Source organism: Pseudorca crassidens, chromosome 11 (assembly GCF_039906515.1).
Source record: "Pseudorca crassidens isolate mPseCra1 chromosome 11, mPseCra1.hap1, whole genome shotgun sequence".
In the NCBI taxonomy this organism is placed as follows: Eukaryota; Metazoa; Chordata; class Mammalia; order Artiodactyla; family Delphinidae; genus Pseudorca; species Pseudorca crassidens.
In genome coordinates, this window is record NC_090306.1 from 38009679 (window position 1) to 38025287 (window position 15609).

Genomic DNA, 15609 nt, shown 5'->3' on the forward strand with positions numbered 1-15609 from the left:
ATTCCTTGCATGTTCCTTATTTATTTATGTATTTCTAAGAGATCAAAGCATGAAAAAGAATGTTATACTATTCACCATGTAGTAAAATTAACTCATCATCAGATGGGTTCAGCATGTCTTCATGCAAACAGATTTACTACCAAAAGCATTTAACAGATATCTCACACATAAGATAGTCATAAGATAAAGGAACTAGAGGAGAGTGTTAAGGCCAAATTATAGAATATTTGTTTAAATTTTCCTTTAATAACAGGCCCATTTTATACTGAAAATGGCTAATGCATAGGGGCTCACTGTTTTGAATTGATTTTTTTTAAAAGGGAATTTATACCTATCATGATCCACATTTTATCCCAAATGCCACCTCTACCTTTAACCTACATGGGCTTTATAGTAGGTTTCAGTATCTCATCATATTTACCTGAATTCCAGCAAACCCATGCCCGCCATACCGTATCACCGGGGGAATATTTAAGTGGCTAATAAGCAAATGAAAAGATGCTCAAAATTGACGATAATCAGGATAAGGCAAGTTAAAATTACAATGAAATTCTATTTTGCACCCATCTAGAATGGCTAAAGTTTTGTTAAGGCTAACACTATCAAAAATTGGCAAGGAATGCAAAGCGACTCAAACTTTCATATTTACATTGTTTGGTAGGTCTAAAATGGTTCACATACTTTGGAAAATTGTTTGGTACTTTCTTATGAAGTTAAACACACACCTACCCTATGACCCAGGAATTCTACTCCAGGTATTTACTCAAGAGAAATGCAACATATGTCCACAAGAAGACTTATACAAGGATGCTCACAGCAGCTTTATTCATAAAAGCCAAAAACTGTAATGACCCAAATATCCATCAACAGGAAAATGGTAAACAAATTACGGTGCAGCTGAATTACACTTCAACATAAAGGAATGAAGTACTGATGCACACAACAATTTGAATGAAACTCCAAAACATTATGTTGAGAAAAAGCAGCTTGACCCACTTGCTCCTTGCCAAGACAGACTATACTGTATAGTTTCATTTACTTAAAATCAAGAACACACAGGAGATGGGGCAAAGATGGTAGACCCTGAGCTCATCTCCTCCCATGGGCACACAAAAATTGCAACTATTTACAGAGCAACTATCAATGAGAATGACCTGAAGACTAGCAGAAAAGATCTATAACTACAGATATAAAGAAGGAACCACAACGAGATGGGTAGGAGAGAACATAGTATAGTTAAGACCCACACCCCTGGGTAGGTAACCCACAATCGAGAGGATAATTACAATTGCAGAGGTTCTCCCCAAGGACACAGAGGTCCAAAACCCACATCAGGCTCCCTGGACTGGGAGTCCTACACTGGGCAGACGATCCCCACAATGTCTGGCTTTGAAGGCCAGCAAGGCTTACTTGCAGGAGAGCCAGAGGGCTGTAGGAAACAGAGACTCCACTCTTAAAAAGGCACACAAAAAAATCTCATATGCTCCAAGACCCAGGGAAGAAGCAGGAATTTGAAAGAAGCCTGGGTCAGACCCACTTGCTGATCTTGGAGAGCCTCCCAGAGAGGGAGAAAACAACTGGGACTCACCCTGGAAACAGAGACTCTGGCAGAAGACATTTTAGGGAGCTCATCCTACCACAAGGACACTGGTACTGGCAAGTACCATTTTTAATCCTCCTGCTAGCTTATTAGCATCAGGACCTGGCCCCACTCACCAGCCTGCTGGCACCAGTCCTGGAACGCCCAGCCCCTAGATCCCTAGAGACTTGCAGCTGGCCATCAGACAAAGCTCCACCCACCAGGGGGCAGGAATCAGCCCTGGTACCCCCTGGGCCCTGGCCCCGCCACCTGCTGGCCTACCTGGACTCTGGGACGAACAGGGCCCTGCAGCCATGGTCCTGCACCAGATTCGGCACACCAATGGACCAGCACTAGCCCTAGGACTTCCTGGGCCGTAGCCCACCTACCAGCAAACTGAACAGCTCTAGGACCCCCAAGCCCCAAAGTTAGAGACCCCAGAACCCAGCTCCACCCACCATGGGCCACCACTAGCCCTGGGACCAGATTTACCCACAAATGGGCAGGTACGAGTGCCTGGACTCCCTGGACCCCACAGACACCATCCCTGGGAAGCACCATGGCCCCACAGCCAGCTGTCCTGGGATCCAGCCCCACCCACCAGTGAGCTACCACCAGGACCAAGCCTCTCCTAACCATGCAGCCAGCCACACCAGGACCCAGCCATACCCACAAGTGGCCAGCAGCCTCCGCACAAGGCAGAACCTGGCAACCAACAAGACCAAGATGACTGAAATCATATCAAGCATCTCTTCTGACCACAATCCTATGAGACCTGAAATCAACTACAAGAAAAATATTGTAAAATACACAAATATGTGGAGGCTAAACAACATGCTACTAAACAACCAACAGGTCACTGAAGAAATAAAAAATACCTAGAGACAAATGAAAATAAAAACACAACAATCCAAAATCTATGGAACATAGCAAATGCAGTTCTAAGGGGAACGTTTGTAACAACACAAGCCTACCTCAGGAAACAAGAAAAATCTCAAGTAAACAACTTAACCTTATACCTAAAGGAACTAGGGTAAAAAGAACAAACAAAATTCAATGTTAGTAGAGGGAAAGAAATCATAAAGGCCAGAGAAGAAATTAATAAAATAGTTACAAAAAAATAATAGAAAAGATCAATGAAACTAAGAGCTGGTTCTTTGAAAAGATAAACAAAATTGATTTATTCAGACCCATCAAGAAAAAAAAGAGAAAGGGCTAAAATCAATAAAATCAGAAATGAAATAGGAGAAGTTACAACTGACACCACAGAAACACAAGGGATCCTAAGAAATTACTATAAATGATTATATGCCAATAAAATGGACAACCTAGAAAAAATGGACAAATTCCTAGAAATATACAATCTCTCAAGACTAAATCCCAGGAGGAAAAAGAAAATATAAAAACACCAGCACATGAAGTTCACTAGTAATGAAACTGAATCAGTAATTTAAAAAACTCCCAACTAATGAAAGTCCAGGGCCAAAGGGCTTCACAAGTGAATTCTACCAAACATTTAGAGAAGAGTTAACACTTATTCTTCTCACACTATTCCAAAAAATTACAGAGGAAGGAATGCTTCCGAATTCATTCTACAAGGCCAGCATCACATTGATACCAAAACCAGACAAAGATATCACAAAAAAAAGAAAATTACAGACCAGTATCACTGATGAACATAGATGCAAAAATCTTCAACAAAATGTTAGCAAACTGAATTCGACAATACATTAAAAGGATCATACACCATGATCAAGTGGGATTTATCCCAAGGATTCAATCCTTCAATATCCGCAAATTAATCAATGTAATATACCACATTTCATTATCTTGGTGAACCCTATCACTTGACATCATGTTGGCAGATTTAGATAAGTTCATGACTGATGCTAGAATGGCAAAGATGTAGTATGGTAGGCAGTTTATCTTGCAGTACAATGTATTTTAAACATTAACACCAATAAAGATCCGAAGAAGCCACTTAAAACTTTCAATTATACTTATCTGAATTTTTAGGATAAAACGTATACAATGGTAACATCCTTGAATTTGGGGGATTTGCTGTAATATCTATGGCTAGACTCATTTTTAATAACAAGACTATAATATGCTTAGATAACTAAATATCCATGTTATTATGTAACTATAATATCCATCTGCTAGATCTTGAAAAAAAGAGTAAAATTTTAATTCACTTGACAACATACTACATCAAACAAATAAGACAAAAACATTAATTCAACTAGCAGAACAAAAGTTGACAGCGAAAAGGAAGAATGCTGAAACGCAGAGCAATCGCCTCCTTGGATAATCTCTTGATATAAGACTCACCCTTCGAGAAAACCTACCATCCCAGGACCACAGTTTGTTCCATCTGCCAGTGGCATGTGTTGAGTGCGACAGCCCTTGTGAACTCCTTCTGCACTCGTGCACCAGAGACGCCTGCATTGTTTCTGCAGAGTGAGAAAAGGCACGCAAGCAAGAGTGAAAATAACACTGTAACCACGGAATCAATTCAGTATCATGCATTGGTTTATAAGCTGATCCTAGGTACTTCCTGGTTTCATGGTCAGAGCGGGAAATAATCAGTAAAAAAATATTTGCTAAGTCAGTCCAAGTCATCGATTTTCCTCTAAACACATAAAATGGCAAGATTTCATTTTTAAAAACTTTTGGATTATCATCAAACACTGAACAATGGAAGAGATGTCTTGGAGTAGAAGTATTCAAAATTATGTGGGACATTTTTCTCTCTTTGCAAGACATTTTTCTAAAGGACTTTTTGTTGTTAAATGTCATTCACAAGGAGTTTCCAAAAGTCCCTTTTGATCCAACAGTGGAATGTATGAATAATGTGCATAGAAATATTGTATAATGTATACTGGTTTCCTATTTTGTGAATATAATGCATACTTTCAACTTTTGAACAAAGCGTTCTGAAGTTTTCACAAGATACGAAAATTCACAGAGGCTCACAGGAGCTATACCCAAGATAATCCCTTTCTGTTTCTAAATTTAAATTCAAAGTTCATTCAGTACCTAAGTCAGGTAGGAAAGAAATGTATCTTTTATAACAAAAAATTAAGGTAAATCTTCCCCCCTCCAAAGTAGATGTTTAAAAGCTTATAAAATTTGTGATTATAAACTTAAGATTTTAGGAATATTATTCACTGTATGGAATATGCTTTGTATGTCCCTGTGCTCACTGTTAAGTAACTTTCATTCATTCATTTATTCATACATTCCTTCACACATTCATTTATTCATTCATTCAACATGCAGTAAGCACTTATTTTCTGGTGCCTATTATGTGGCAGACCCTGAACTGCACCCTGGGGATACTTAAATGAATAAATAAGGCTGGATTCCTGGTCCAATGATCCTCACAGTCGAGTAGTATAGTAAGCAATTTGGCAAAGTTTTATACAGGAATGAAGAAAATGGAATGAGTATTCTGCTTGGAAAAGAAAGGCATGGATTCACCAAAGTAGTGACGTTTATTCAAACTAAATCTTAAATTTAATTTACCCTCAAGATAAGGTAAAAACTTGGTTATAGATTCAGTAAAAATGTTAACTCAGCTATTTCGGTGGAAATTTAAAGCATCTAACCTGTGAAAAATCCTCAAAATAAATTATAGAGTAATGGTTTAATGAAAACTAAACAACAAGAGCCAAATTTCATTCCTTTGGATTCAAATCTGTATAAATTAAAATGTAGTCTCTGAGACTCCTGGGGCCTTTAATACAATTCATTATCAAAACACTTATATTTTCTTCTCCCACCCACAAAACAACATCATTTGAAAATAACTATTTGAATGCTTTTAATTTTCAGCAACCTCTCTGTGACTCTTGTTTTCTGACTGGGGATACTTTTTTAAACCTTTTCCTGACAAACACTAAGTTTTTCTAATCCTTAAAAATTTTTAATATATATTCAGTACACTGTCTGTCCAAGAGAATAAATGTACATTTCAAAATGTAGTCAAACTACTACTTTATGGTAGTTTTCAAACAAAAGGACATAATTTTTCTTACCAAATAGGGACACACTTGTGATCCAGGACCAAACATAAGTTCACATTGCTTGTTCACGTCATACACTGATCCAGGAAGTTGTGAAGACAGATCGTATATTCTTCCATTTGGTTTGTCAAGGAGGCATTCCCCATGACCAGTACTGTAACAATGACAGAAAACAAAGTACTGTGAATACATATGGATGCATTTCAGTATAAGATTCTTTATCACATTTTCTATAGCTCTGCACTTTCAAAGAAACTATCAATAGTTTTTCATAATTTAAAAACCAACTCACATGAAAGTCAGTATGAAAACCTCAGTTTATAAAGGACATTTTATGTGTTTGTTCTCATTTGATCCCCACAACTGCCTTAAAGGTAAACATTTTTAAAAAAGAATAACAAATAAACAAAAATTCATCACAATATCATGTTTGAAACATACATTCCTATTTTGATCACACTACACTTTTGGTCTGCTTTGCTATCCGATAGCAATGCCCTACCTATATCTAATGTCCAAATTGTCAAAATGTAAAAAGTAAAGTTTTCAGATCATCTGAGAAAGTACATTGATAGCTCTAAGTGACAACAAAACAAAGGAATTTCCAAAAGTGTTATGTGGTCTCCATCTCAAAGAGTTTTTTTAGGAAAAGAATATAAAGCAGAGTCAATAATGTCAGCTTTGGGAGTTTGCATTTGGGTCTCATCACTTCCCAGAATGCATGGTGTGAACAAGTTATTTAGTCTGCCTGAGCCTAAGTCTCCTCATCTGTAAATTGAGAGTGGTAGTGTTTACCTTGCAAATTGCTATTAAAGTATATGATATATTATCTTGAAGGAGTTAGAAAAGTGGTAAATAGTGGTGAAAATGTGTATGTGCTATTCCTAGTGTGTCACACGATAGTCTGCAGAAAACTTTGTGAAAATGTTCAGCCATTCTAATTGGGTTAAAAGCAGCAATTTATTCAATGGAAATAATTAGAAGAAATATCTTGGGGGGGGGATTTTTTACAGCTAGAGGGCAAATTAAATTTTGTCCCAAAAATGAACATGGAATTTTTAAAATACCCATTGGCTAGAATCATATTACCCCCTTCCAAAAATAAGCACACCCACTGGTATTTTTAATCAATACCTCAGTCAGCAATTGAACAAAGCTATATGCAATCATGTATAGATCAGCAACTGTGTATTGTACTTTCAAATCAAGTTCCCATACAAGGATAAATAATCACTGCTGATTATAATTAAGGGATATATTTATACACATATATTCCAAAACACGGTTTCATTTATTCCTGTAGTTCTCGTATAGATAGGTAACTAAAACTGCATAAATTGGTGATTAGAATATGTAGTAGAAAAAAATCAAACAGTATTTTGTTTATAAGAGCTTGGCCTTGCCTTTTGAACAAGTTTCAGTAAGTAGGATAGAAATACCATTTGGATAAGAAGTTGGGAAGCAGAGAAACCTGGTAGGAGTCGAAGAGGCAAGGCAAGAACAATCTGGACCTGCCTCCTGTCTTCAGAGCTGGGAAGAGCCTCCAAAGAACAGGTAAACCTAGAGATTCCATATCCCTTCAGAGAACTATTTGTAATATTCATAGTTTGACTTTAGCTATTCTTTGCCCTTCAAGGGCACCTCAAACTTGAACTAAACTCCTCTTAAACTATTACCTAGTAGCTTCTGAAAAAATTCAAACACACACAAGGAAGCTTTGATTCCCATTAAGTCTCCCCCTAAAATAAGTTTTTCCCATAACAGAGAGCCCAAATAAAAAAAAACATGATAGCTAGATCTGAACTGCCCCCCCGCACACCAAAAATATTAGTTAAGAATGAAATAAAATTCTTTTCTTGTTTTTAAACATCCATTTGTACAGTGAAAGTAAGCTTAAACAATAAAAAACTCAACAGAGATTGAACCACTCTAAAAGAACATACAAGTTTCAAATTTCATAATCTAATAAATGTTCAATTATTTAACTAAAGTAACACAAAATCACTTACTCTAGGAATTCAGTGATGTATTTCTGACTACATTTTGACCAGGTCCAAGGACTTGTGTGGTAATTTAAAGTTGGAGCCATTACATGATACTGATGTTTAATTCCACTTTCCTTACATTTAAAACTATCATCGTGTGGAACATTAAATCTAAAAATAAAAATAAACACTTAAAAAAGAATACTAAAATATGTATACAACATTAGAAACAGATCTCTTATATTTAAAGTATAATCTAAAATGCAGATAAATCTGATTACATCAGGATTTGTACTCTTGATCTCTCCATAAGTATTGTAATGCTAGGGTTACCTTCATGTTTAGAAGCACATGATGCCTAAGAAACAGTAGATAGCACAGTCTGTTGATTTGGTATTTGAATTTAAACAATCAAAATATTTGGATTCTGGCTCACTTCATCACAATATGGACTTAGCATTAACATAAAAATAACTGTAGTTTCCAACACACATACCCTAGGAGATGCATGTGGAAAGATTAGGTGAAGGCTCTACCACACTAAATTCCAGACCATTGACTATCGCTACAGTATCAAAAAAACCCACAAAAAGCACTTCTTTAATTTCGTATCACTCTATATTTTCCATCTATTTCATATGAAAGAGCCGAAGTGCTCTTTCTGGTTTATAATCAATAAGTGATGATTTGATTGAACTGGAATAATAAAAATATTCCTAAAGGGCAACCAAATCTTCACAATAAGAGCAATGCTATTAAATGATTAGCTGGTCAGCAACAAATCCTACACATTCTTTTGAGGACCCCAGTAAAAACTCACATTTAGAAGAAACCACTTGATTCAGATCCTTGCCTGTCAAAATGTAATTAAACTACTTACCTATATTCTAAAGACACCTAAAGAGTTTCTCAGGAAGAAAATAAATGTCTAAGATGGTACCCTCTGCAAGAACACTCTTCTCCTAGTTAGCACCAGTAGTAACCAGAAATCAGTGCTTTCCAGATGTTGCAACGCATGATGTACCTCAGGCAGGTTCCTGATCTGCCCCGACTTCAACAAACAATATAAAAATCTGAGTGTGCATCTTGTGGATGGTCATGAGATATAACCATGCTAAAGGGAACTGAAGAGGCACTAGTCTAATAAAAACAATCTCCACGTGAAATTATTCCAGCTGAATACTCTAATGACATTAAGCCATGACCAGGAAAAGAAAATGTAGTCAAGAGAGGCAACTCTAGCCTCAATTCCTTATTAGCAGATAACCAAGAAATCAAAGGAGTACTGGGGGTACATTTGGGATCATTTTTCAGGGGATGAGTTTCAGAGGGGTTTCTGATTTTCTCTGGGAGCCCCAAGGGTATCATGGGAAATCACAGCCTCCACATTCTTAGAGCATAAAACCCCAGTAGAATTTTTAATAATGCAGGAACAGATAGGAGAATCTCAAATTAAAAAACAAAAAAAAACAAACAAGAAAACTATGGAACTGGGAGGAAATTTTTTAAAAAATCTTTTAGTAATTAAGAAATTCCCACAGGCCACATCTTCTGCTGGGGCTCTGAGCTATAAAAGCAGGAAATGAATTGGTACTACAAATATTTTGGGGAGTTCCCCAGAACCAGGGGCCCCTGCAGGCCCTCCCATAAGATGGTAGAGCACAGTACCTGGTCATGTATAGGATAACAAGGGATAGAGGCCAGAAGTGCTTGTCATGTAATCCAATACAGTAAATGAAATAAAAGAATTCCCAAGCTCTAGTTCTTTGCTTAGTCTGTTGATCTGTGCAGCCTGTCTGACCTAACATAGATCACAAAAGAGCCAGAGTTAGAATTTCAGGGGTGAAAATTATGCTACTAATACTTTATAAAGATATAAAGGTGCTAATTACTCAATTGAAGATGGAATTTTAGACATTTGTGCAATGGTATATAGAAGGCACGTTACTGAGGTGACAGAAGGTACTTACACGTGCCCAAGCTCGTGGGCTATGGTAAAGGCAGCACTGAGTCCATTTTCTTCACTAATAGAGCAGCTCCGTAAAGGATCACACAGGGTACCTAATTCTGCTAAACCTGAAAAATTTCATGTTTGTATTTCAACAAAATGGGAAATACCAGAATCATAAAGAAAGCACTAAAGCATTTATCGTTGGCATTACTACTTAGAAATGAATGCAGTTGACTGTTAATATTGCATGAACGTTTTGAAAGGTAAAGAAAAAGAACAGAATGTTTTGTCTGTAGTTGAAATCTTTTCAGCAAATTCTTGGATTCTTTCACTGAAGAAAATAATCCAAAATATGGGATAGGCAAACAGTTTTTTAAAAAACAGAAAAATAAATTTAAAAATTTATTACAGGAAGAATGAAGTTTTAGGCCACGTTAGTGTGCGTAATAGGAAAGGTAATAAATGTTTAAATTGATAATAGCACTAATAAAGAAAATAGCACAGAACAATATAAATTATAAATTTTCTTTTATTTTTTAAAGTTTTGAAGCAGCATACAATTATTCAGTTACCATATGATAATTAAATGAGTAAAAATATGTTAAATGCTTAGAATAGTGCCTGAATTTAATATGTGTTAAATAAAACATGATAATAATATAATCACTGGAAGCACTTGATATTGTAACCACTTCAGCAATGGGAAATGTATCACATGTCAAGATCTAGTCACTCATTTAAATAACAACGTGCAACTGTGCAACTCGAATTGCTGCTGAAAGAAGAAGACACCATGAACTGGTTGGACACCAAAGACAGCAATAGTTAAAATTGATATAGTCTTTTAGTCTAGAAAAAGAAATTCAAAATAAATGTTCATTATAATAATCCTACTCCATCATCAACCAAGGTAGCATTTCATTTTACTTTTTAACATAATACAATGGTTTTTGCTATTGCTAGCCTTCAATATTTGCCTGCAAATTTATCTGCTCTCCTACAATGATTCCTTCCATTAAAAAAAGATTATCATATGTAAAATAACCAGTTTCTTACTGTAAAGTTTTACATTTAGAAATTTCTTAATATAAAATAAATACTTATATTAGCTACTGTGTTTTAGCTCCCTCTTCCTATGTATTCTTTTAGTCATAAATGTCAGAATAAACTGAACACATTTCTTTCATGAATATGCTGGCGTTCCCTTGCCTTCATTAGTATTTTCAATTTGCCTAGTGGCTCAATTCCAGTGTATTCATTTTCAGGGCTGTGTATTTGGAACACAATATTGACTCCATTACCACCTAAACTTTATGTTACATGCTTAAAGATAGATATATTCTAAACTGAACATTTTAGTCACATGACATATCTGTAAAAATATGCATTGCATATGATTAGAGACCATGATCAAATATCTCCATAGGCAAGACCAACAAAAATCAAAGTGAATGTATAGCCTTATGGTACCAAGCAGCCGGCTGAGGGTTTGTGCCTAGATTCACTCATGTTGATCAAGGGTTCTCTAAAACTGGGCAGAGATAGAATAAAGCAGCACAGGCCCAAATCTGACACAGATTCCCCATGTTTGGAAGTGTAAGAAGCTACACAGAGTCACCAATCCATCATGTTAAAGAATAAAAACCATTTTTTAACATACTTTGTAAAACATGCTCAGAGACTAAGGCAACAGTACCTGCAAAAGGATAAATGAGCAGGAAACCTAGTAATTATTACCAACATCTTGTATTTGTCATTAAGAACTATCCTTAGGGTGTGTTCAATTGAGGAGGTAAGAATAAAGGAGCAGCAGCTACTCAGGGGAGGATTTTGGGGGGCAATGGGAGAAGTATAAGAAAGCAAATCCAACTCCAAGAAAATATTGAATTCTCTCCTATGCCATGTTCTGCAAGTTCCCAAATAAAGGCACTTTTTGGACTCAGAACCCATTGCCTAAAATCCTGGCTGAATCCCTGGGTGGAGAAAGACCCTGTAAAACATCCGTGTGGCTGATAGGGACTTGGTGCTCCAGCCTGGGGTCAGGGCTGAGCCCCTGATGTGGGAGAGCCGAGTTCAGGACATTGGACCACCAGAGACCTCCTGGCCCCATGTAATAACAATCAGTAAGAGCTGTCCCAGAGATCTCTGTCTCAATGCTAAGACCCAGCTCCACCCAACAGCCAGCAAGCTCCAGTGATGGAGGCCTCATGCCAATCAACTAGCAAGACAGGAACACAACCCCACCCATTAGCAAAGAGGCTGCCTAAAATCATACTAAGTTCACAGACACTCCAAAACACACCACCAGATGTGGGCCTGCCCACCAGAAAGAAAACATCCAGCCCCACCCACCAGAACACAGGCACCAGTCCTCTCCACCAAGCCTACACAAGCCACTGAACCAACCTCACCCACTGGGGGCAGATACAAAAAACAACAGGAACTACAAACCTGTAGCCTGGAAAAAGGAGACCCCAAACACAGTATGTTAAACAAAATGAGAAGACAGAGAAATATGCAGCAGATGAAGGAGCAAGGAAAAAACCCACTAGACCAAACAAATGAAGAGGAAATAAGCAATCTACCTGAAAAAGAATTCAGAGTAATGATAGTAAAGATAATCCAAATACTTGGAAATAGAATGGAGAAAATACAAGAAACATTTAACAAGGACCTAGATGAACTAAAGAGCAAACAAACAATAATGAACAACACAATAAATGAAATTAAAAATTCTCTAGAAGGAATCAATAGCAGAATAACTGAGGCAGAAGAACGGATAAGTGACCTGGAAGATAAAATAGTGGAAATAACTACCACAGAGCAGAATAAAGAAAAAAGAATGAAAAGAATCGAGGACAGTCTCAGAGACCTCTGGGACAATAGTAAATGCACCAACATTCGAATTACAGGGGTCCCAGAAGAAGAAGAGAAAAAGAAAGGGTCTGAGAATATATTTGAAGAGCTTATAGTTGAAAACTTCCCTAACATGGGAAAGGAAATAGTCAATCAAGTCCTGGAAGCACAGGGAGTCCCATACAGGATAAATCCAAGGAGAAACATGCCAAGACACATATTAATCAAACTATCAAAAATTAAATACAAAGAAAAAATATTAAAAGTAGCAAGGGAAAAGCAACTAATAACATACAAGGGAATTCCCATAAGGTTAAGAGCTGATCTTTCAGCAGAAACTCTGCAAACCAGAAGGGAGTGGCAGGACATATTTAAAGTGATGAAAGGGAAAAACCTACAACCAAGATTACTCTACCCAGAAAGGATCTTATTCAGATTCGATGGAGAAATTAAAACCTTTAGAGACAAGCAAAAGTGAAGAGAATTCAGCACCATGAAATCAGCTTTACAACAAATGCTAAAGGAACTTCTCTAGGCAGGAAACACAAGAGAAGGAAAATATCTACAAAAACAAACCCAAAACATTTAAGAAAATGGTAATATGAAAGTACATATTAATAATTACCTTAAATGTAAATGGATTAAATGCTCCAAACAAAGACACAGACTGGCTGAATGGATAAAAAAAAAAGATCCATATACATGCTGTCTACAAGAGACCCACTTCAGACCTAGGGACACATATAGACTGAAAGTGAGGGGATGGAAAAATATATTCCATGTAAATTGAAATCAAAAGATAGCTGGAGTAGCAATTCTTATATCAGACAAAGTAGACTTAAAAGTAAAGACTATAGCAAGAGACAAAGAAGGACACTACATAATGATAAAGGGATCAATCCAAGAGAAGACATAACAATTGTAAATATTTATGCACCCAACATAGGAGCACCTCAATACATAAGGCAAATGCTAACAGCCATAAAAGGGGAAATTGACAGTAACACAATAATAGTAGGGGACTTTAACATCCCACTTTCACCAAAGGACAGATCATCCAAAAGGAAAATAAATAAGGAAACACAAGCTTTAAATGATACATTAAACAAGATGGGCTTAACTGATATTTATAGGACATTCCATCCAAAAACAACAGAATACACTTTCTAGTCAAATGCTGATGGAACATTCTCCAGGATAGATCATATCTTGGGTCTAATAAACCCTTGATAAATTTAAGAAAACTGAAATCGTACGAACTACTTTTTCCAACCACAATGCTATGAGACTAGATATCGATTACAGGAAAAAAACTGTAAAAAATACAAACACATGGAGGCTAAATGATATGCTATTAAACAACCAACAGATCACTGAAGAAATCAAAGAGGAAATCAAAAAATACCTAGAAACAAATGACAATGAAAACACGATGACCCAAAACCTATAGGATGCAGCAAAAGCAGTTCTAAGAGGGAAGTTTATAGAAATACAATCCTACCTTAAGAAACAGGAAACTATGAGACACTGATGAAAGAAATTAAACATGATACAAACAGATGGAAAGATATACCATGTTCTTGGATTGGAAGAATCAACATTGTGAAAATGACTACAATACCCATAGCAATATACAGATTCCACGCAATCCCTATCAAACTACCAATGGCATTTTTCACAGGGCTAGAACAAAAAATTTCACAATTTGTATGGAAACACAAAAGACTGTGAATAGCCAAAGCAATCTTGAGACAGAAAAACAGAGCGGGAGGAATCTGGCTCCCTGACTTCAGACTATACTACAAAGCGACAGTAATCAAGACAGTATGGTACCAGCACAAAAACAGAAATATAGATCAATGGAACAGGACAGAAAGCCCAGAGAAAACCCACACACATATGGTCACCTTATCTTTGATAAAGGAGGCAAGAATATACAGTGGAGAAAAGACAGCCTCTTCAATAAGTGGTGCTGGGAAAAATGGACAGCTACATGTAAAACAATGAAATTAGAACACTCCCTAATGCCATATACAAAAATAAACTCAAAATGGATTAAAGACCTAAATGTAAGGCCAGACACCATCAAACTCTTAGAGGAAACATAGGCAGAATAATCTATGACACAAATCATAGCAAGATCCTTTTTGACCCACCTCCTAGAGAAATGGAAATAAAAACAAAAATAAACAAATGGGACCTAATGAAACTTAAAAGTTTTGCATAGCAAAGGAAACCATAAAAAAAACCAAAAGACAAATCTCAGAATGGGAGAAAATATTTGGAAATGAAGCAACTGACAAAGGAGTAATCTCTAAAATATACAAGCAGCTCATGCAGCTCAAAATCAAAAAAGCTAACAGCCCAATCCAATATGGGCAGAAGACCTAAATATATGTTTCTCCAGAGAAGATATACAGATTGCCAACAAACACATGAAAAGATGCTCCACATCACTAATCATTAGGGAAATGCAAATCAAAACTACAATGAGGTATCACCTCACTCCGGTCAGAATGGCCATTATCAAAATCTCTACAAACAATAAATACTGGAGAGGGTGTAGAGAAAAGGCAACCCTCTTGTACTGTTGGTGGGAATGTAAATTGATACAGCCACTAATGGAGAACACTATGGAGGTTCCTTACAAAACTAAAAATAGAATTACCATATGACCCACCAATCCCACTACTGGGCATATACCCTGAGGAGACCATAATTCAAAAAGAGACATGTATCCCAAAGTTCACTGCAGCAGTATCTACAATAGCCAGGACATGGAAGCAACCTGAGTGTCCATCAACAGATGAATTGATAAAGAAGATGTGGCACATATACACAATAGAATATTAGCCATAAAAGAAATGAAATGGATGGCCACAGAGTCTGTCATACAGAGTGAAGTAAGTCAGAAAGAGAAAAACAAATACCATATGCTAACACATATATATGGAATCTAAAAAAAAAAAAAATGGTTCTGATGTACCTAGAGGCAGGACAGGAATAAAGATGCAGACAGACATAGAGAATGGACTTGAGGACACAGGGAGGGGGAAGGGTAAGCTGGGATGAAGTGAGAGAGTAGTATTGACATATATACACTACTAAATGTAAAATAGATAGCTAGTGGGAAGCAGCTGCATTGCACAGGGAGATCAGCTCGATGTTTTGTGACCACCTGGTGGGGTGGGATAGGGAGGGTGGGAGGGA

At 36.8% G+C, this 15609-nt stretch overlaps 1 protein-coding gene across 6 annotated transcripts in view; it reads right to left on the reverse strand.

Moving 5' to 3' along the window:
• Window positions 1-15609, reverse strand: part of ADAMTS20 (ADAM metallopeptidase with thrombospondin type 1 motif 20) — a 195783-nt gene that overhangs the window by 101099 nt on the left and 79075 nt on the right. For all 6 annotated transcript variants that reach the window (XR_010932368.1, XM_067696234.1, XM_067696235.1 and 3 more), the window contains 4 exons: window positions 9563-9668; window positions 7617-7763; window positions 5620-5761; window positions 3928-4032 (listed from right to left, as the gene is read on the reverse strand). Coding sequence is in view for 5 of the 6 variants with exons in the window: in XM_067696234.1 (XP_067552335.1) it covers window positions 3928-4032; window positions 5620-5761; window positions 7617-7763; window positions 9563-9668 (500 nt within the window). In the remaining variant the exon portion in view is untranslated. The remainder of the gene's footprint in view (window positions 1-3927; window positions 4033-5619; window positions 5762-7616; window positions 7764-9562; window positions 9669-15609) is intronic.